The sequence below is a fragment of the Phoenix dactylifera genome, unplaced genomic scaffold (assembly GCF_009389715.1).
Source record: "Phoenix dactylifera cultivar Barhee BC4 unplaced genomic scaffold, palm_55x_up_171113_PBpolish2nd_filt_p 001589F, whole genome shotgun sequence".
NCBI classification, from domain to species: Eukaryota; Viridiplantae; Streptophyta; class Magnoliopsida; order Arecales; family Arecaceae; genus Phoenix; species Phoenix dactylifera.
Window position 1 is genome coordinate 1,841 of NW_024068894.1, and position 23,133 is coordinate 24,973.

The window sequence follows — 23,133 nt, forward strand, 5'->3', positions numbered from 1 at the left end:
CAGATGAGGAGGAGTGCACCAGAATTCCCAGGCTGCCATGAGCGGTGGCGAGTCTAGATGTAATTCCGGTGGCAGTAGGAGGAAGGTGGGCGGAGGCAATCGGGCCTCGTTTTGGGCCCTCTTTTTCGAGTCGGGCGCCGGTTCTGGTGGAAAGCCAGACAAGACTCCAGAGTTTCAAAGGACACCTCAATCAGGAAGGGCGAGGGCAGAGGACGTTAGCCGGATTGCATCTATCCTGGGTGGTTTTTGGTGGCCGAAAGAAGTCTTTCCAGAGGGATTCCACCAGGTGCGTCAATCCATGATGTAGATCCGCAATGCCTTCCCCCAGGAGAGATTTCGAAGCAGCAAAGGGTAGACACAATGTGGAAAGAAGGAGAAGAAGAAGGATTATGTGGCAAGCTATTGGATCCTGGTTCCACTTCAGCCACATTCCAGCGAATGCTGCAAACAATACATACTACAAGTCTGCCATTTCTGCCATACAGTCTGCCGGTCCCAGGTGTCGATCCTCCAGGCCCGAGGGACATCTACGGTGAGCTTCTTGACAATAATAAGGAGGAGCTAGAGAATTGGATTGGCTCAATATAAGAGCAAGTGGCCCACATATGGGCTCACTCTGATGTGTGATGGTTGGACCGGTCCGACAAGCGGGCCATCATCAAACTTTCTGACATACTGGTGATACGAAGACCTTCTTCCACAAGTCAGTTGATGCTTCGGATAAGGTGCACAACGCCTCATACATCCTCGGACTTATGGAGGAGGTGATTGATCCAGATTGGAGAGGAGAATATCGTGCAGGTCGTCACTGATAACGGGCCGCAATATAAGTTGGCCGGGCAGGTCTTGATGGAGCGGCGACCACAAATTTTTCTGGACCCCATGTGCTACACATTGCATCGACCTCATCCTGATGGACAATTGGAAAGATCCGTAGGGTGCAACATACGGTGGAGATAGCCCAACGCATCACCAGGTATATTTATAGCCATACTTGGGTTCTTTCATTAATGAGAAAGTATGCAGGGGGAGAAATTCTTAGACCAGGAGTCACACGGTTTGCTACGAATTACATTACACTTGATAGCCTTATCGAGAAGAAAGGAGCCCTACGTCAAATGTTTGTCAGTCCCGAGTGGCAGGAAAGTAGATATACCCAGGCCGGCACTGAAGGAAGCAGAATGGAAGACTTGGTAAACAGGCAGTCATTCTGGCAGCCGGGCCAATGCGATAGTCAAGGCTATCAAACCATTATATCAAGTGCTGCGGGCCGTGGATAGGCGAGAGGTACCCCCAGATGGGCTTTTTGTATCACATGATGGAGAAGGCAAAGGCTCAGATCATGGAGGCAGATGTAGCCCATGCCCAGGAGTACATCGACATCATGAGCAGCGGTGGGGAGCCCAAATGGGTAGGGAATTGCATCTAGCAGGTAAGCGATAATATTGATAATTATACTGATTGATATATTTGTATAATGATACTAAGATGGTGTCATCTATGTGCAGCATACTATCTGAATCCTCGGTTTCAATACGAGAGTGGAATTGGTATGGATGATGAACTTCTTCATGGCTCTGCGTAATGATATTTATAAGATGGAGCCTGATCCAGAAGTCGCCGCATCATGTATAGAAGAGATAACTATGATTTAGTAACATATGTAAATATATCGGATCTTATATTATTGACATACTACAACAAGCTTCTTTCCACAGACCAAATTATTTAGAGAGGGCAGCCATAGCTTTGGACAGCGACCAGCTGTCGTGAGCAAGACAACTATGAATCCAGGTACAATACAAATCTGCAAGACACCTCTGCATCTGAATTATCTTCAACTATGAGGCCATCATATATGTAAAATGTAATTATCTTCAATATTTTTGCAGTTGAATGGTGGATTCATTTTGGCGGATCCCGCAAAAAATCTTAAGCGGATAGCTATCCGGATCCTCTCCCAAACGGTCTCCTCGAGTGGCTGTGAGCGCAACTGGTCCACCTTCGGCCTCATCCACAGCAAACAGAGGAACCGTTTGACACAAAAGCGCCTCAACGACCTAGTTTATGTGCACTACAATCTGCGGTTGAGGATAAAATGCATTCAGGAGGAAGTGGAGCTCAAGTATGCAAATCCCATCTATAGGACTTTTACAGATGATGATGATAATCCTATGCTCGACTGGCTTGCGGCCCAGCAGCACGAGCCCGAGCTTGATGAGCCAGGATCGCCTCGACGACCAGCCAGAATCATAGCCACCGAGGCTATGGTCGATCCACAGCAATGGGCTGAGCGCAACAATTCCACGCACTCCTACAGCTGAATATGACGTGGCTAGAGGGAGCCAGTCACCGCATGACTGGTACGATGCTCCCGTTCAGAGAGATGATCCTCTCATGCCAAGGACGAGAACGCTCTAGTACCCAGTCGACTCGATCAGGAGGGCGTCAATCCCAGCAAAGAAGAAAAGAAAGGGAAAGGGCCCCAATGGAGAGTGTGAGGAGGAGACTTGGACCAGCAGCGATGAAGGTTCTGGTGGTGATGGATCTACTAGCCATGGAGGAAGTAGAGGACAGTATGGTACTACTTATGAGACACAGCCGGAGGGAGATTTTCGATACACCGGTGAGTCTCAGTTTACGCATGCTATACAAGATACGGACCACGGTAGGCCGTCTGATATAGCCGGTCGGATACTATTGCATATCGAAGAAGAGCTCCTCGAGGTCGTTCAAAGAGGCCAGGATGCAGCTGCAGATGACCTCCCATGTGGAGTCGGATCCATTGATGTATCAAGTTCCGAGTCTTCCTATTATCCGCGGCCTCAGCCAGCCTATGGATATGGTGCATCGGAGTCATCTTCCGGTGGCTACTACCCTGCGCAGCCCGGAGGGTCTTACGGGTCGGATTTTGGTGCCGGCATATTCGGATGGGCCCCTTATCAAGACACCTCTCAGAGCCAGAGCTTCAGCGAGAGATCCGAGAGTTCTTATGATCCGACGCGCATTCCTCGAGGATTGAGCATACAAGACTACAATGCCGCTTGGTTAGAGGGATGGGTTGATCTGCCTCCATATTATACTGATGATCCAGATATTGACGAGAAGCGTCGCCACTCGACCCGATTTTAGATATCCGAGAGTGCTTTAAATGTATGTAATTGATTGTATCTTAATTTGAAAATATTTTATGTTCTTCATCTCATTATTTGAATTATTTGGAAGTAATAAGTTGCATCATCTAGTTTTAACCTTAAACCTAAACATAAAAACATCAAAAAAAATATCCAAAAGTGAAAGAACTCCAAAAAAAAACGACGATGGGGTCGAAACCAGGCCGAATGTGCCCTATCGGTACGGTATCGGTTCGGCTCGGTTCGGCTCGGTTCGGCACCGGTACCGTACCGTTACCGAAGCCGACCGGTACGTCGGTACCATCGGTACCACGAACCTTGATTACATGTAAGTGTAATTTAACCCTAATCTCTGAGAGGTTTTTATTTTTTACTCAATATATTAAGATGAATAAGCACTGTAAGGCATGATGCATGTTCGCATAGCATACCTGAACATCAACTTTCAGAATAATATTTAGCTGATGCATATCTAGTCCAGACTGTTTCCAGCTGAAACCGCAGAAGCAATCGAAGAGAGAGTGACCTTTCCCTCCCCGGCCTTTGCAGATATTCGTGCAACCCTTAATGATTCTGCACATGCATTTGCCCTTTCACGTGCAATATCAAGGGAGTCAACAACCTCAAATTCATCACCAGCAATAGGAACACTGCTCAGGCCAATTACCTGCAGAATAAAATAGGAACCAAAAAAATAGAAAATAATGTTAGAGCAATTGAGAACAGCAAACAAGATAATTATAAAATTGGAAGTGTTAAGGGAAAAACTCTTGAGAAAAAATAAAGCACAAATCACATAATCCAAATCATTTTAGCACTTTTTTTTGGATCATCAATCTTTCCATCACCCGAAGAATATTTGAAAGCTCACTCACCAAAAAGGTCCCATCTTTTTAATCATCTACTTATCCAAGTCGCATGTTTTACAATAACTAATCTCTGGCAGATCCATCACCTGAAGAATATTTGAAAACTCATCCATCAAGAAGGTCCCATCTGTTTAATCACCTACTTAATCTTACAGAGTAATATGTTTTATAATAACTGATCTCTGGAGGGCATACTATCACTATTTGTGGAAGAAAAATTTGTTGATACAAGTCATTTGCAGGGGAAGACTTTTCTTTTCTCCAGAGCCGATAGTTTGATAAAACAAATAACTACCTGTGTACCTTCAGGATTTAGCTTCTGGTTTTCTGAGTAAGACTAATTTACTCAATCAACATTCTTGAAGATTCATTTGATGATGAAGAATCAAGAGGGAAATACATGTTCATTTGGTGTCTCTTAGGTTGTGGATGACAAGGTTAGCTGATAGCGAAAAACCAAGACTCCCAAGACCAAAAAAAAAGTGGGAGACTCAAGCGCGAAACCAGTGCAACCTATGCCCCATGAAATCCTCAAATCATCAGTCTTGCCATGAATAGTTCTGCTTTACAAAAATGCAAGCTTATTGAAAGATTCAATTGTAATAATCCATAAGTTTGGACAATTGGTCTGACAATGAAAACTATACAAGGCCAAACGATAATGAGTGATGATGCTAACAATAATGTACCACATAGGCATGAGAAATCTGCAAGGTTGGAAACTTCTATTATAAAAATGATACATCATCACCTAACATCTACCGATTTTAGAAAATAATGACAATCAAGATCTAGAATTTATTTTTTTAATTCTTCTATTCTTGGGTTATTTTAAAGGTTTATTATGTGCAAAACTTCTTATCCATGTCAAATTTAAACACTAGTAACTGTATCGGCATAACATTAGTATGCAAAACATCACAAATTCTGATGAAAGAAAAATACTCTGCCAGTTATTTACCAGCAATTAATGCTCTGCTAAACCCAGAGATGAAAGAATCTTCTTTAATTTGTTTGTCCCTTCTAGTGAGGCAGCCCAGAGTATCTTAACCATTCAATTTACTAGAAGTATAACTGAATTCCTCAGTGGAATTAATCCATAATTTTAAGTTGAATAATAGTTTTACATGAAGGCTTTAATGCCTGGAAATCATAAGCAAGGGACTGCCAAGCCTTACAGTGACCTTGACTGAAAAGGGGGAATATATTATAAATTATATTTAAATAGTTCGCTAATCATTGGACTGATTTCACTTTGACACATAACATGTGTAAGTAACCTACCAATCTCTCATGAAAATAGCATAAAAGCAGCATGCCATACTATAATGTTGTGCCAAACAGGCTTTTGTCAAAACAAGGCTACACATACGTCCTCTATATGCAATGCATTCTCCAGTTACATGTGCCCAAGAGAAGAAGACTTTTAGGATGCAAGAATCAAACCAAAACTAGTTCCCTCATGTTCATAAAGGTGATCAAACCAGACAACAATGGGATTTTCCACTTTTAAAGATTTTAAAAATCAATTGATGATGATCAAAAAGAAGCACACAAACGGTAGACTTGAGAAGAGAATAAATAAACCTGCACAGCCATAGATGGTCCAGCTTGGTCAACACGGCCTCCTCTATCATCAAACATAGCACGAACCTGCTCGTTTGAAAGAATTTGTTCATGGGCTGTCAGGCCTATCAGTCAAAACAGAAACAAGACCTACACATACTGCAGAATTTTGAAATTTTGTGGAATGTAAAACTGCCAATAAGTCACCATTTGCTTTTCTCTTAGAAGATGCAAAGCCAGTGTTCATTCAGAAAGCTAACCTTTCCAAAGGCTTCACCACACACAACAACATCACCCTTTTTAAGGGTTCCATTCTGCACAATCAATGTGGCAGTGGATCCCTTTGTTTTATCAAGACCTGCCTCAAGGACAGTGCCCTTTGCATTTCGATGAGGATTCGCCTTCAATTCTTGCAGCTTTACAATAAAGAAAAATGAATAAGGTCACATGTTCATGAAGAAAGTCAAATTGTTAGAAGAAGCAAATAAACAGAAATCAAGATAAATTCACATACCTCAGCAACAAGCATGACAGTTTCCAATAGTTCATCGATATTGTCTCCTTTAAGAGCACTTATCTGATTTAGGTAATAACTAAATATCAACTCTCGCTAGTTTTTCAAGCAGCACAGAAAGACGAGATAATATTTATAGGTCATCGTGGGGGAAGCAACCTGAACCATTGGGATGTCACCACCCCACACTTCTGGCATAAGGCCAATGGAAGAAAGTTCTTGCATAACACATTCTGGATTAGCTCCATCCTTATCTATCTGGGTACGACAACTACCAGATGTGAGAAAAAATTTTGCGAAGACATAATACTGAACATGAAAATAATCCTAGAGATTAATTATCATACCTTATTTATGGCTATTATAATAGGCACACCGGCTGCCTTGGCATGAGCTATTGCCTCATTTGTTTGGGGGCGCACTCCATCATCAGCAGCCACCACAATGATGGTAATGTCAGTCACCCTTGCTCCGCGTGCCCTCATAGCACCAAAGGCCTGTAAAAATCCAGATTTTTAACAATAAATCATATGTTGATGAAGATGTATTGATGATGAAGCTTAACATTTTAAGTTACATACTTCTACTTCACAAAGTGTTGAAAACCAAAGCAATCTAAAATTTATATGTAGAAAGATAATATGGGCCAAAACTAAAATAGGTCGGCATAGCAACTGAAATCACACATACCTCATGCCCTGGAGTATCAAGAAAGACACAGGGCTGAGGCTTTCCATCAACCGGGACGAGAACTTTGTATGCTCCAATACCTTGGGTTATTCCACCTGCTTCAGAGGCTACCACCTGTAAATACCAATGGTCAGACCTTATCATTTCAACAAAGCCATAGAAACAGAAACATGGAAATGATGCACACATTTTAAGCTTTGCAATATATGCATGGGAAACTACATGTAAACTAATAGAAACATGCTGCCGAGTAAAGATTATGGAATTACCTTGCTCTTATGAATATAGTCCAACAGTGTTGTCTGCCAATGCAAAGTACAAGAAACAAAAGTTATAATGAAGGTAGATACTAAGACTTAACACTGCCCTAAATAAAAGCAAGTAAAAGACACCAATAGTGCTCAGAAGATAATACCTTTCCATGATCGACATGACCCATTATTGTAATAACTGGAGGCCTATCTTCCAACATGTCCAAATCCTCCTCATCTAGCATTTCTTTTTTCTTTGCCATCTCTTCCACTCTTACCGGATCTATTTCTATTACCTCCACATCATATTCCTTGCATATCATCTTGACCATGTCTTTATCCAGAGTATGCACTGTATCGGGCTTTACTCCTCTGGAGTATAAATACCCAAGGATATATGCTTCACTGACTGCTAAGTTATAAGCCAGGTCCTCAGTCAACATGCCCTCTTCACCCACCTCAAGGATCTCTACTTTAACAGGTGCTGCAGCTTTAGCTGCCTCAAGTCTTGCAGCCTTCCGACTTGCCTTACGCCATTTCCTACCTTTCCTCACCTCTGTTACACCAGCAATAGGCACATCAAGTTCTGAAGCATCCTCATCAGGTATCTCACCATCATCCACCAGGCGCCTACGCAAACCCCCAGCTGCACTTGATTTCTTGCGGCGCTCTTCTTTGGCCTTTGATGGAGGAGGTCCTTTCACTGGTTTTGTCGGGGCTAATAATGCTTCTGCTGGAATGGGATCAACAACTGGCTTCTTGGAAGCAAACTTATCTATGAGAATTGGTTTCCGGTCTTTCATGTTAGCAGGTTTCTTTACTTCAGAGGACACAGGAGGTGTAGGTGGAACAACAGCAGGCTTTGCTTGTAGCTTTGGAACAGCTTGGGATGGTGAAGACACTTGAGGTCGCAAAGGTGCAGCTGGAAGAGCTTCTGATTTCTTCGCCTCTGTCACTGGAGAAGGACCTTTCTCTTTTCCTTTCTCTTTTTCAACCCTCAGAAGTTCTTGAACCACCTTCGGCACATCTGCCACAGGGTTCCCCTTTCGCCACACCCTCTTTAACGTCTTTGACTTCCTCGTCTGTGCAGTTGTGTTCACTGGTCTACTAGGTCTAGAGCTACCATTAGACTTATCATTGTCCCTAATCTCTTTCCCAACCAATCTGCTTGGCTTCACTGTCTCAAGTTTTTGTGCCTCCTCCAAGACCTCCCCAAGTGACTCTATCACTTTCCCTCTGTCTTTCTCTGTGATCCCTGGTCTCTTATCGCGAACAACTTGGTCTGGAGACCACAATGCTGAATTCACAGGATCAGCAGGCCCATTCGCCCGGGCCTTCAATGCAGGCTTGGGAGAAGGCTTAAGGACAATATCCGCATCATCTTCTCTGCTACCACTACTACCCCTAAAAGTGGATTCTGGAGCAAAGGGAATTCCCTTCTCGATCAAGTCGGTGGTGACCAGACACCTACAGACTCGGCCAGGCGCACGAGACCATCGCGGTGCATCGCCAACACAACCGAAACTAACCCTAGAAATGACGTGAATTCTCTGAACGGACACAGGCAGGGGAGAGACCTCGAAGACGGCTAATGGTTTGGGCCTCACGCTTCCCAGAGTAGCAAAGGAAGAAGGAGAAGCCATTGCTTCAATCTTGAAGCCACATACAAAAAAACTAAAGAGCTCAGGGATATAGACCCCCTGAAATTCGCATAAAATCGACTCTTTTTTCAACGCAGTCCGATCCTGGATTGCAGAAAAAACATACCCAAATTAGATATCTGACTAAAAGAACAGTTTTTTCGACAACTTGCGATCGACAGGGAGGGGTTTAGAACCCTTCCAAACCCTAATTCAATGACCCGAGAGGAAACGAAGCCCTAAATTTGATCTACTTCAACTGAGAATTGGCGACTAATAAGAGCAGCAGACGAGAGAGCATACCTTCAAACCAGAGGGAAGCGAGAGAACGTGGGAGAGGGGAGTGACGTGGGATTTGCTTTTTTTTTTTCTTAAAAGAAGAAAAAAACTTCTGCCTCGGTAGTATCCTCCGTGGTACGTGCGGTTCTTATGGATGGCAACATATGATCTGATCCACCAATCCGGTCCGTATTCGACCCGCCATAATTAGATTTGGATTTGGCCTAAATAAATTCGGATCGTAAATAGGTTGATCCGTTTAACCTATTTATTAATTGGGTTGGATACAAATTTTAGATGTCTAATTGTTTAACCCGTTTAATATATGGTCGGGTTGAATCAGATAACCTGTGACCGTTTACCCATTAAACAAACCAAACCCTAAGTTCCCATGGCCAAAGACTCCTCCCCGATGAGGCCGAAGCCAAGGAAGACCTCCAGGCCCAAGGCGGCGGCCCCTAAGCGCCCCCCTCAGCGAGGCCTCGGCGTAGCCCAGCTCGAGCGCCTTCGCCTCCAGGAACGCTGGAAGAAGATCACCGAGATCGACCCCACCCGCGTGGTCCATCCCTTCCCGGGCCAGCTTCTTGTCTACGATTACCTCGCCGCCGTCACCCCTCTCGCCGCCTATGGCATCCCGGTCCCCCCTCCCGCCCCTGTCGTCGTCGTCCCTCTCGCCGCCTACGGCGCCTCGGTCCCCCCTCTCGCCCCTGCCGCCGTCGCCGCCTATGGCGCCGGTTAGGGGCGCCAGGGATGTACTATATCCTGCGGTGCCGGCTAGCGAGCCTAGGGTTGGAGGGTTACGGCGGCGGCGGCCTAGGGCTAAGGGGTTAGATCGGTACCGGATGGGGATAGGGAGCGCGGGGAGGGCCGGTTCCAAACTTCCAGATCGGGAGTTCGTTTCCAGAGCCCTTTTCAAACCAAAAGAAAGGGTGAGTTCGTTTCCAGATCGGGAGTTCGGATGCAGTGCTTCTCCGATCAGTGTGAGTTCTGTGCCCGGGTGAGCACTCTTCTCCTTGTTCTCAACTCCAATCTACATTAGGGTTTTCATCTTTCTCTACCTTTCTTGACGTATTAAAACCTATTTATTAAATAGGTTAAACAGGTTGGGTCGGGTTACCTATTTAATAAATAGGTCGGGTTCAGGTTATAATTCCTAACCTGTTTAATAAACAGGTCGGATTCAGGTTTATGATTTTCTAACCCAACTTGCATTTGACGCGACCTGTTTATGTCCTACCCGACCCGATTGCCACCCCTAGCGGTTTCTCTCCTTGTCAATTTGTATGTGATAAGGTTTTTGATAACAGGAGGGCCAGGGGCGTTTGTATGGGGTGATCGTCCCAGGATTAAAGGTGATGTGGGTGGAGATGATGAGATCATCGCGTTTCGTTGCACCATGATGATCATACGTGGTGGTAATCATAAATCACTTCCACTCTTCAAATCACCACCCAATTCGGTGATTGGATACCTATCTTTGAGGTCGGGAATATAAGATCACCCCAGGGCAGTGATCCTGGGTTGAAAATTAAAGATAAAAATACTCTTCAATTTAGCAGAAAAATTGATATATCAATATACCATCAATATATTATATCAATGTTATATATATATAATATTATGTTGATATTATATATTATATTAATGATATATATTATATTATAATATATTACTAATCATATTATTATTATTATATTATTATTGAAGGATAATTTTAAATTATAGTAGAAATATATTATTATATTTTATATTTATATAATAAAAATATTTAATATATTACTTCTATTTACCGTATTTTTCTAATCAAAATAATTATCAGTATTAAAAAATCTATTATAAGTATAAATAAAAATATTAATTCTATAATAAAAAATAACATATTTTTATAAGATTAATATTTTATAGGAGTAATAAATATATTTTTATAGAATATATTAATAATTAATATATTGATAAATATATTAATATTTTATTATAATATATTTTATATGATTAATAAATATATGATAAGGTCTACTAAAAGTAAAATATGTGATAAAATTATGGAGCTATTATAGGAGTTAGCATATTGACTTATATTTTTAATTCATGAGAATTAAAAATACATAAAGAATCTATCTAAAATATATCAGGGATATTTGTGGTATTATGTGGTCGGTGATCTTGGATCTCCGTACCATACCAAACAAGTTACTCATGAATATCCGAAGATTTTTAATCACTGGACCATGACCTACCAAACACATTGATCTTAGATTATTGGGATCAAATCATCCCAGCATTCGGATCACTGGAGATCTTAGATCACCGTGGTGATCCTGTTGGGGTTACCAAACGCCCCCTAAAAGTGTGGGATTCATCTTTGGAATTCATCTACGGGTTGTTGAATGGCTGGCTTTTGTGGACTCTGATCTAGATCATCAGGGCCGACCTAATCCTTAGGTGTAGAGATGGGCATTGGGCCGGGCCGCCTATGGCCCGGCCCTACCTAGCACGGCCCATAAAAGGGGGCCGGGCTGGATTACGAATTCCTGGCCCGCGGGCCGAGCCCGGCCCGGCCCATAAGGGCCTGGGCTGGCACGATTCGTAGGCCAAGCACGGCACAGCCCGCGAGCCAGCCTGGCACGGCCCATAAGGGCCTGGGCTGGCACGATTCGTGGGCCAAGCACGGCACGGCCCGCGAACCAGCCCGGAACGGCCCATAAGGGCCTGAACTGGGCCTGGGCCGGGCCAGGCACGGCTCGTCCCCCTTAAAATAAATGGGAATAAATTTTTTTTAATAAATTAATAAATATTGGAAACTAAAGATTTATTAATATAAAGCCACCTTAATGGTGTGGGGTTTGGCATAGACCCCTACTAGTTTATTAATTTAAATCAAAATGGTACATGAAGGGAGGTTTGGACCTTGGTCTGACCTCCAGAATACAATAAGAAAGGAAAAAAAATAGAGATGACTCACTTTAATAATTAAAAAAATAAAAATATACAATTATAAAAAATTAAGAAATAAAAATAAATGATCAAAATCTTACTAATCATCAGTATTCACTATTCAGTAGTTTTGTATCATCATCATCAGAGGATGTTGTATCATGTCCACCTTTATCTTGAAGTCTCGCCTTAGCATCCAACCAATCTTTGAAGCAGAGAAGCATCTCAACCGTTTCGCCAGTCATCCTACTTCTCTTTTCGTCAAGAACATGCCGACCTGCACTAAAAGCGGATTCCGATGCTACTGTGGACATCGGCACAGCTAAAATATCGCGTGCAATTGCAGACATAACAGGATATTGATTTTTAACACTCTTCCACCAAGATAATACATCTAGACTCTCTATTTGATTTTCATTATATGCAGACTGAAGATCATTTCGTAAATAAAATTCTAGTTCACTACTTAAAGATGAAGAAGATGAAGATGAACTTGAAGCATGTGTGTGTTTTCTCTGTGCAATGAATGAAAAAATAGATAACGAACGAGAACTACTAGAAGAAGAAATAGAGCTTTGTACGGAAAATCTAGATCCACGAATCTTTTCATCATATATAGCATAAATATCATAAAGAAGTTGTTTTACCTCAATTTTAGCAGGTTCAGGATCTTGAATCATATTTTCACAATATGCATCAAGTAAAATTAGTACGCCATTCAATTTAACTCTTGGATCAAATACAACAGCTAAGTTATGCATAGGACATATCTTGTCCCAATACTCATTCCATTTAGATTCCATTTGTTCAATAATAGACATTAAAACATCATCATATCTATGTTCTGCAAATTTTTGACTAATCATATATGCTTGTTGTAAAAATGAACATGAAGTTAGATAATAAATACCAGAAAGAACATTAGTAGCATTATAAAAACTAAGAAAAAATCTTCCAAAATTTTTCCTTTATTCCAATCAATTTCAGTCAATGTAAAGCCTAATCCACGATTATTAATATATGCACTTAATAAGTTTTATATGGGTATGCATCATGTATCATGCTATATGTTGAGTTCCAACGAGTAATTACATCAAGTTTAAATTTTTTAAAACGTTTACCATGATTTATACATAATTCCTTAAATTCTTGAAGTCTTGATCTTGAAGCATGAATAAAAGAAACTGCATTTCTAATTTTTGAAATGGCATCTTGAATCATGCCCATGCCAGCTTGAACAGAAAGATTTAAGATATGACATGCACATCTAATATGCAATAAATTTCTATTTAACATGGGATGCAATGAGTCCTTTAATAATGTAACAGCAGAATTATTATTAGATGCATTATCAAAAGTAATAGACATAATTTTATCATTAATATTATATGAACATGCAGTTTGATAAATGGCATTTGAAATTTGTTGCCCAGAATGTGGAAAATCAAAAGCACGAAAAGCAAGAATACATTTATTTAATTGCCAATCATTATCAATATAATGAGCAGTAATTGCAATAAAACAATTACTACCTGCAGATGCTGACCAAATATCAGAAATTAATGAAACTTTTACATTTAAAGTAGAGAGTGTTTCAATTAAACTTTGTCTCATTGCTAAAAAGTTAGTCATAGCTACTCTTCTAAATGTACGCCTACTAGTTCTTTTGTAAGCAGGTTGTAGGTTTAATTGAACATATTCTTCAAAATTAAAAGATTCACATAAACTAAAAGGTAATTCATCCTTAACTATCCATTTTACAAGTGCTTTTCTTTGATTTTCATGATTATATGCAAAATTACCTAAAAGTGATCCCCCTTGTATATTAAGGGTATTTTGAAGACGAGAATCATGCATCCTATGACTCTCTTGATGTCTTTTTAAATGGCATGTTCCCCCACTACTACTACAACTATAAAGTTTGGCGCATTTTTTACATTTTGCTTTCCAGACTCCATCAACCATAATTCTATCAAATTCATTCCATACAGCACTAGTCCTCTTACGAGAAGAGGTTTGATCTTCACTCGGTTCACTAGTTCTAGAGGAACTAGGAACATGGGGTTGGGGATTAGTTTCTTCTCCCTCAGAAACAGGAGGAATACCAAAATGACTTTCTTCAAAAGATGACATATCTAAATTGATGAATGCAAAAAATAAAAACTAACCACAAGGAGGGATTGAATAGAGGACCAGAGGTAGAGCCGAGATTTGTGAGCTTCCTCTTGTGCTCTCAACAAGAACCTCCTTCTCTTCTCAACAAGAACCTCCTCTTGTGTAGCACTTGAACACTTGCTGAATGCAAGCTAAAAATTAAATTGCTAGAATAGCACTTGCTAAATATTGCTAGAAGAGAGAAATAGTAGTAGTAGAGAAGGAGAGAAGAGTTGGTTTGGTGTGGTGAGAATGAGGGAGGAAAGGGGGTATTTATAGGACTCCAAATATTGTTTTCCCAAAATACCCCTCAAATTAGCCGTTTTATGATTGTTGGGAGGGGTATTTTAGGTAAAAACCAAAAATAGCCATTATGGCAACGGTTTTTTTTTTTTTTTGCCAGACGGGCCGTGCCAAGCACGGCCCGTAACGGCTATTTTTTGGTAGCCAGACGGGCCGTGCCAGGCACGGCCCGTTTCGTGCCTGGCACGGTCCGTTTCGTGCCTGGCACGGTCCGTAACGGCTATTTTTTTTTTGCCATACGAGCTGTACCAGGCACGGCCCGTCTCGTGCCAGGGCCCGGCACGGCCCGCCACCCCACAGGCCTCGGGCCGGGCCGGGCTTAGCTTTTAGGCTAAGCGGGCCGTGCCAGGCACGGCCCGTTTAGTAACAGGCCGGGTCAGGCACGGCCCGTTTAGTCTATGGCCCGGTGGGCCTGGGCCGGGCCGAGCTCGGTACGGCCCGATGCCCATCTCTACTTGGGCGATTGAAATTGCCGCCTAAGACCTCGGCCCAAAGAAAGGCCCACTGCAGTACGCAGAGAGCAACACTGAAAACCGCCCAAGGGTTCGTGGGAATAAAGATGGGGATAGAAGGGGCGGAAGAGCAGCAGCGATTTATGGTGCTGGTGGAGTACTTCATGTAGTCCATGGAAAAGAAGGTCCGCTTCCTCCTCTTTGGTCTCTCAAGAAATTCCTCCTTTTATCCCTCATCTTTTTATGTTGCTAATCGATTAGTCATCCGATGAGAACATTGGAGCACGTCGCTTTGCTTGGTAGCGGTCATGTGCATGAATTTTCTTCTTTTTTTTTATCTGAAATTTTGGGACAAACTGGCGATTACTCTGCAGAACGGACGGCAGTTTTAGCATTGCAGTTTGTGGGAGCTCGTAGAGTAGGAGAAAAGTTATTGTCTGTAATGTGTTCGTTCTATTGTCACGGTGTCAATATATGCTCATCTGAGTCAAAAGGAAGCTCAAGATGCGATTTTGATGCTTCGAGAAAGATTTTTTCCCTTTCTCCCTCCAGAAAAAGCTGATTTGTGAGTGCATTAGGAGGACTTAATTGCTGGCAATTTTTTGTTCCTCCCAGTTGAAGGCATCGACATGAGATCAGCTGGTTGTAAAACATAACAATAGAAAAAAAGAGCTAGAGATATTGTCAGTTGTTATGAATTATGATCAAATGCTTAAGTTTTATTATGATTGGAATCAAATTTATAAATATTGATTATCTAAAGGCTGGATCAAGAAAGTCCGATAACTTTTGAAACTGTTGTTTCAGAGTCTGCATGGTCTCTATATGTGTGATTTGTGAGTCTGTATTAATGCAATTTCTTTTTTTTGGTTGATTGTCACCTGATGCCAACCTCCCATACCTTGTCTCAAAACTTCTCTCTTATTGCCATTCTTGAAAAATCAAATTTAGTTTTTAAGTATGGATTGTCTACAACATACCATTAGAAACGCCCATCTCTATAACATATGAATTATTTTTAAATAAATTTTTAAAGTATTTTGCACTTACTAAGATTTTTTTATTATTATTAAAAAAAAAGGTCTTTCTTGGTGAGTTCGTCTTAGGCCCCTAAATATATTGAGCCGCCCCTGAGTACTCTAGCTTTCATCCCTTGAAACTCAAGGAATTGGCTCTTTTTGACCATGTATCATTGTATGTGACTTTGGTTGTGAATAGTTTATTAGAATGCAAATGGCTGCCTATGGCTCACATTTTTCGAGTTTGAACACTAGTTTGATGTGAGCTTGTGAAATTGTGTATATTGCCGGTTAAAATGTTACGGGTTGTTAATTTAGTTTTTGCATGCATGAAATTTTGACGAATATGACAGCTGTTGCAAGTGGTTACATTTGGAATGCCTTTTGCTGTTCCAGGTGTTAAATTGTGGTTCAGCTGGTTTTATGAATGAATCTTCCGTGGAATCTTGTATAGCCACTTCAGCTGGTTTGGCTGCTGGACTTGTTTTTGATAGCTGTGGTTCAGTTAATAGAAGTGGTTTTACATCGTGATTCAGTTATTACATAGTGTGATGGGAAGAGGGTTCATCGGGCGGTAGTGATATTTTCCACAGCATACACTGTTGATGATGATTTGTGTTAAAACCCAATAGAATTAAGCCAATCAAAACATCCAGACCAAAACTAGTATCATCCCTATTACAGTGCAAGAAAAACAGGGCAAGGAGGAAGAGCCAACAACAAGATCAGCCGTCGCTGGTTGTGAGCAAAAAATTATTACTTGGAATGAGAGCAAGTGAATGAAAGTTTACTACACAAATCACTCAGAGTACCTAACTTTAACCTTCTACCATGGTTCCAGGAGAAGAAAGTCAGTATACAAACACTCTCACAAGCAAGGCAACCGATGGAAAGGAAAGAGGATGGTTTGCAAATTAAATAGCAGATCGAAGAGGGCGATGGATAAGCCCAACTCGAATAAAATTTTTGAAACCATTACAAATGGCTTCAAAACTGAAACACCTTTTTGTCTAACAAGGATTGGACTCAGTTCAACCTGAAACAAATTAAACGCTAACACAAGACATACTAGGCTCAAGATCCAAGTGCGTGTAGGCATCGGCACAACAAAGCCATCTAAAAGAATTAATTGGCAAAAATCCCGAGGAAGATTTTGGACCCTATTTATGGAATTCAGTACATGCAATATTTTAACACATTTTGCCATTTCTAAACACAAATTGTAATTTTAACTCTCAAAGTCCAACAGCCAAAACCATGATAGCCAGCCAATTTACTGCTTTACACTGACAGTGATTGATGTGAAATGAAGAATGTCATTCAACATAAAACAATAGATAAATTAAATATAATAGAATAGATAGATAAATTTGGAAAAATTTTACAAAATTCATCTTGCACAACTCTGCTAGGTTGCTGCCTGTTGGCTACACGCCTTTGTCCGGAGTTTTGGTTTCCAAGCTGCATGCAGCCTAGCCTGGAAGGGCATCTCCCACATTATCTTCAAACTTAATTTGACCTGAAGTAGCAGACAGGGTGATTCCACTGTTGTCATAGCTTTGCTAACACAAGACCCTCCTAGTAATTACAATGCATGTCTATTTCAAATAAAATCTTGGTTTAATAAGATGTTAAACTTTTACCATATATACAGGCAAGGCAGCGGACCCGCTGTTTAGGTTGCAAGTATTGGTTCATCAGGAAAAATATGTAAACATTAAAATAGTTTTGCTCCTAAAATTTTGTAAACTAAAGAAGAGTTTCACTAGTCCAAGCAAGCTCAACCCAGTTAGAATGAGCCAAAATATAAAAAATCAAACCAAACTTGATTCAAGCAGACTAACTCTGAGAATGACACTTTTAATTCACAGATGATTGCATTGTTCACCAACTTCCTAGAAGTTTGTTCTCATGCCAAGCACAATGATGCTCGAGGCATGTTCCATGGTATAGAAATATTTGGCAATGTATTCCGGCGTGCAAAAAAAATGCAAAATCCAACATATGCTGTGCCCAGGAGAAAATGCCAGATGCAAAGGATCAATCACCTGTGCTCGAGGGAAAAAAGTTAAAAAAGAACTCCTAATCTCAAGATGAAAACACTCCCAACAATTATAGGATACTTTAGTGTTACACTATAGACATTAGCTTTACATGATTGTTTTGCTTTACCACAGGAAAACCAAATGAAACCTCAAATATTGATCGCACAAGGCTAGCTTCTTATTGATTCCTTGATATTAAAAGCAAGTTCAGGACAAATTAAGCAGTGTAGAGATCAATTTTGGTGCCACTTCTACAAGTACTTAATAAGAGCCCAAACGATAACAACCAGAATCACTATAGCAACAACCAACAAGAGCAGGCACATACATGAACAACCTCCTTTTGTACGCTTGTTAAGAATCGCCAGCCTCCTTTGTACTCTCTGCATTAAAGATAAAATAAAGGTAAGTCAAGGAAGACCTAATGCCTGACAGATGGTTGGCTTGCTTAATTCTGTCACATCCTTGGGGCTTAAACTATTATTTGCTTGAGATAGAAAGCAAACGAAGGAGAACACAAACTTTGGGTTTCAAATGGATAACAAATCAAGCTTTTCCAGTCAGAGGCAAGTCCTTTTTTTTAATGGATACAGAGGGGCCCTAATCATATAACTTTGTGTCAAGGTATACATGCCAAATGCTAGATACACAACCTTGATGCCACTTGTCATACACAGACAGCTACTTTCCATGGGCCAATGTTTCCAGAGGTTAGTTCAGCAGTTATATAGATTAGAGCTGTCAAATAAGTGAGCTGTCTGTGAGCAGCTTGTGTTCAACTCAAAATTCAGCTAGACACGAGTACACTTGGCGAGCAAACAAGCAAGTTTGAGCTAAAATTGTGAGCTCAAAATATAGAGAGCTGAATTTTGATCTTGGACCAGCTCAATTGAGTTCAGCTCAATTATATAAATTCAATACTATTATATAAACTTATCATGGGATCATTAATGTAGAAAATAAGTAAAATGATTTATCATTTGCTTTTAAATGATCTTCTATATTTCTAATCATGATTTAAATCAAGATAAACCATAAATTACATAATTTATTTATTTATAAAGTCTAGTTATATCTCACACACTAGATGGACATCTAATGGCTGAGATGAACCACAGCCTTTTGGAGAGAGATCATAAGCACCGGCCCTGGCTCTCCTAAAAACAACTCCACTTCTCTCACCATCCTCCTTGTCCACTTCCTTCCCATTCCCTCTCCCTCCCTCCTACGCTCCCTCTCACTGCTTGTCTTTGGCCCCTCGGCCTTTGCCTTTGTCATTGACTTGAACAACCTGGTTGCTCTGCCAACTCATTTTCCATCAAGCAGCCATCTTCTGCTGATTGTTCTCTTCACCGTTGCCCTACTCTCCATGACCACCACAGACCGCCACAGACAACTACAGCCACCACTGAGTTTAATAAATCTGAGTTTGAGCCAAATCAGATGTGAACAAGCTGATCTTGAACTTGGCATAGCCAGCTAGTGATGAGCGCAAGTTGAGCTCAAGTCAGCTTCACAGAATACCGAGCCGAGCTCAAGCAGATCTGAGCTAGCTCAAGATCACACCCAAGTATATTGATTTGTCTCAATGCCATTTATCTAGGATCATATCTCTTTTCTTTAAAACAAAAATAAAGATAGATACATTTTCGACCCAGTATTTGGAATTTATTTTTGACAATATAATTTAAATATTTAATAAATCTCATTTTGGCAACTAATTTAAGAGAGAACACAATCAGCCATCTATATAACTCACAGAAGCCAATCTAGTGAAAAAGAATGATAATACCTGAAGCCTTGAACCGGTTAAGTCCACATGATGGTCCAAGTTATCCTGTACCAGCGCATGAAAAGTTATAGTAGTAAAGATGCTGTCAGACATGTTGAAAAGTTATCCTGTGTCATGGTGATACATACAATCAATCTTGTATGCAGATCCAGTTCCTCGTTAACTGTTAATGCAATATGTTTTGTGCTCAGCACTGTCTCTTCCAATTTCTCAAGGCCCTCATCTGCTCTGCATGTCACAGGAAACAGCATGTAAGAATCAAACAACAACTTCAATTGTTGATGCGAGTCAGATGAAAATACCTTTCATAATCTGCCTCTGTAAACCAACAATACCATAATTATCCAATCCCACAGTTCTATTTACCTCATCGGTTGATTTACTTTGTCCAAGTAAGTCTTCCCTAAATTTGACAAAGGAGTTTCCTTAGTATTTACGTGCACATAATCAATTGTAACAAAGCAACAACAGAATGCCATGTCCATTAAACTCCTTAATGATAAAATAAGATTTTTTAATTCATAGCACAGAAATGGAAGGCCTTTACAAGTTAAGTGGCACTGTAGGGTATAGACTATTGATACCAAAAAGAATGCTATGTGAAAAACGAACCTGTTGGCAAAGCTTGACATATTCAATGTAGAAGCCATCTGTTTTGCTTTAGATCTCAAATTTGAGAGCATGTCCTGGCATTTATGCAACTCCTTATCAGATCTGCAAAAGGCAGTAGGTAACATAAGTTAAAGGAAAAATAGTATTCATGTCTAACAAATTATAGAAGGAACCTACAGACTATATCATACTTTAGGATGTATATACAAGTTATAAAATTAAATCAGCATGGTAAACAGGATTGCAACAGGAGACACTGTGTGCTTATCAAAAAGAAAATACACCATCTTAAAATAGATCTCAAGCATATGATTCATTTTCTGATTGCACATATACCTAGGGACCCTTCCACATTAGGAAGGTAGTCAAACAAAAAGAAATATATATTTTCCAGACTGATCTGTTCCAAGGTATTGGACATCAAAAATGTAAAGCAAGTTGGTGCACTCAACTTCTATCAAAATCTTTTGTATCAACTAAACTGCTAAAAATACAAATGCTCATTCTAAATACCTCTTGGCTTACCCACTACTGCATCGGCATTAGACCTATTCATGGGCCAGGCAGCCTGCCTAGCATGCCCGTGCTCAAAGCATTTCGGATAGGCCTAGGCTTGGATTTTAAGCCTGACAGGCCAGGCCAGGCTTGAAATATGAGACTACCTATTAAAATAGGTCAGGCTCGGGTTTAGTTTAGCCTGGCCCGAGCGCCCGAATCTTATATAATATACAATATATACTTCTGCCTTAGGAATCTGGTTTTGGTAGCAAAAAAAATTTAATAGCTCTCTACCATGCACCAACCCTCCTTATGAACAACCATACACATAAGTTCATGGCCCTTACCAATCCCTTTCAAATATTTAATCTTTGTAAGCATTTTTATACCTTTTTAAACTGAAAAAAAAGGGGTCCAGAAAGCCCGAGGCCTGACCCAAAGCCCGAAGCCTGAGTAAGTATTGGGCTTAGGCATCGGAAGTAGGCCCGAAGACCAAGTTGACCGGGTTCGAGCCTGACTAATTTCAATTATATCTTTGGCTGAGCCCAGCCCACCTGTGGAACAGGTCTAATAGGCATTATCAATTTTTCAATTCTATATGCAAGTAAAAGAAAAAGAAAAAAATGCAGTACTTTAACAGCCTCATTTATCACGACCCTTGCAATATTTATGATCTTGACACTTTCTCGTGGCATATAAGTTTCTTAACATGGACTAACCAGCATCCTGGAAGCCTATATTCCTGCAACAATTTCTAGGATAAAGACCCGGTCATGGACCATTTATTTCTTTAAGTAGACAGGCGAAAAAAACCTTTTTCATTTTAGAGTTGCGAAATCTGATCTGCATTATTTGCAATCTTCATTTTTTTTTCAAAAACAAAATAGTGTGTAATATCCAAAAAGTTGAAAATTCAAGCATTTCTGGGAGACCAAATTATGCAAGGCAAAGTTTTTAGATGGAATCATAATTGAGCAAAGGAAAAACGAAAGTGAACATATGAAAGAAATGAAAGGCCCTTGACGAGATAGAAACCCAAGGAATGCCGGCTAAAAGTAATATGAATATTCTTTTTCCCATGGAATTAATTGCAAAGAAAGCAGATTTGTGATTAGGTGATAAACTTTTTTAAATATTGCTTCTTTGAAAAAAATAGGCTCCTTCTAAAGACTGAAACTAAAAGGATCAATGAAGAAGTGGGTGCCCAATTTAGATCTATTATAATTTTGACAATTAGGAGTATAATTTTTGAGTCATGTATCATCTCTATAGAGCTCAAATGCTCACATAGTGCACCACCCATATTACACCATTCCATGCTGGCAATGGTACACACTAGTATGGACAGAAAAAAATGTTAAAGGAAAGGCACATTGCTGTATGCTACAAAACCCTTATCTTAAAGTGTCAAGGCTACATTGTTACATGTTTGAGCACACCACAACAAAAAAATAGCTAATTTTAATAATCAATACTCCATGTAGATCTAGGATTTGTCATAATTCATCCATATAACACAGCGACAGACATGGGCCCATGCCTATCTCATTGCAGTATATCACCAGGAGATATAACAACACAAGGCAGCACAGACAAATACTTGCCAATATGGACAGGTACATTGTATGCACCAATGTTCTATGCAAACATCCTTGTAGCTTGGCACTTAGAAAACTGATACAATAAAACTTCCACTTAAATCCTTGTCTATGCCAACAAAGACTTTATATAGTAGAAAGATAAATTTCCTCAAGATATTTTGGGCAATTCACAAGAATGGCATGATGGTTATTTCAAAACATGGTTTTGGTTAGCCTTCAAGTGTATGTACAAGAAAATTTTGGGTCTTTATGGTGAATCTAGTCAAGGTTTAGAAAAGCTGTCCCCTAGACCAATTATGTTAATTAGAGAAATATATATTATGATTTACTGGTGCTTTACAAGCACAGTGAATCCAGTAAAGAAGAGGTGTTGAAGCTATTATGTACTTTGAATTCAGAAAAGAATGAGTATAATGTGTTGAGACTGCCCTAAGTTTAAGAAACAAAGGTTGCATTTTAGTCAAATATGGACAACAGAGGTGTTAAGAAAGCATATCCTTGACTTCCTTGTTGGTTTTCTTTCTTCTGATTTGAAGCTACATTGAAGAGCTCGCGCTTTCTTCCCGACGAAATAACATACAAAATGACTACTCATTATCTGGAATCATTTGTTCCAAAATCTCTTGAGAAGCTTTCTCCAAGATTCATCTTGGTTTTGATTTCAGTAACAATTTCAGCTTTAGTAGTTTCAATTGAAAAATATAAAAAGAAACCATTATAACTAAGAAAATAAAAAATAAAATAAAAATTAATAATTCAAAAAAAAGATAAAAATTATTT

The 23,133-nt window shown here is 40.1% G+C and overlaps 2 protein-coding genes, 1 long non-coding RNA gene and 1 pseudogene across 4 annotated transcripts; 2 read left to right on the plus strand and 2 right to left on the minus strand.

The window, feature by feature from the left end:
• Nucleotides 1–3,220: 3,220 nt before the first annotated feature.
• LOC120108844 lies at nucleotides 3,221–9,047 on the minus strand (annotated as a pseudogene).
• Nucleotides 9,048–9,334: 287 nt separating this feature from the next.
• LOC120108845 (protein SPEAR3-like) lies at nucleotides 9,335–9,682 on the plus strand. The gene has a single exon (XM_039122576.1). It carries the CDS (start codon nucleotides 9,335–9,337, stop codon nucleotides 9,680–9,682), a length of 348 nt encoding a protein of 115 aa, XP_038978504.1.
• A 5,150-nt stretch (nucleotides 9,683–14,832) lies between these two features.
• On the plus strand, nucleotides 14,833–15,581 carry LOC113461157. The gene is made up of 2 exons (XR_003383246.2): nucleotides 14,833–14,971; nucleotides 15,161–15,581. It is a non-coding gene; the product is annotated as an uncharacterized LOC113461157 (long non-coding RNA).
• A 1,401-nt stretch (nucleotides 15,582–16,982) lies between these two features.
• LOC120108846 (syntaxin-51-like) lies at nucleotides 16,983–20,394 on the minus strand. Of its 2 annotated transcripts, none has more exons than XM_039122577.1 (5): nucleotides 20,255–20,381; nucleotides 19,771–20,045; nucleotides 19,643–19,687; nucleotides 18,179–18,233; nucleotides 16,983–17,324 (listed from the first exon to the last, which is right to left on the minus strand). In XM_039122577.1, the coding sequence occupies exons 2-5, from the start codon at nucleotides 19,891–19,893 to the stop codon at nucleotides 17,278–17,280; spliced, it is 270 nt and encodes an 89-aa protein (XP_038978505.1). In that variant the 5' UTR covers nucleotides 19,894–20,045; nucleotides 20,255–20,381; the 3' UTR covers nucleotides 16,983–17,277. The 2 variants fall into 2 exon arrangements, with proteins under 2 accessions (XP_038978505.1, XP_038978506.1); XM_039122578.1 differs by lacking the exon at nucleotides 16,983–17,324 and having other exon boundaries at nucleotides 17,876–18,233; nucleotides 19,771–19,868; nucleotides 19,945–20,045; nucleotides 20,255–20,394.
• Nucleotides 20,395–23,133: the final 2,739 nt, after the last annotated feature.

What these genes read in the sequence shown, in the direction of transcription:
- LOC120108846 (XM_039122578.1), bottom strand. Translation starts at nt 20,379, where the DNA reads ATGTTACCTACTGCCTTTTGCAGATCTGATAAGGAGTTGCATAAATGC. An exon ending in ACAGAGGCAGATTATGAAAG is followed by an intron (nt 19,869 to 19,944) that starts GTATTTTCATCT and finishes TGACATGCAGAG; the next exon opens with CAGATGAGGGCCTTGAGAAA. An exon ending in TAACCGGTTCAAGGCTTCAG is followed by an intron (nt 18,234 to 19,642) that starts GTATTATCATTC and finishes TCTTTAATGCAG; the next exon opens with AGAGTACAAAGGAGGCTGGC.
- LOC120108845 (XM_039122576.1), top strand. Translation starts at nt 9,335, where the DNA reads ATGGCCAAAGACTCCTCCCCGATGAGGCCGAAGCCAAGGAAGACCTCC.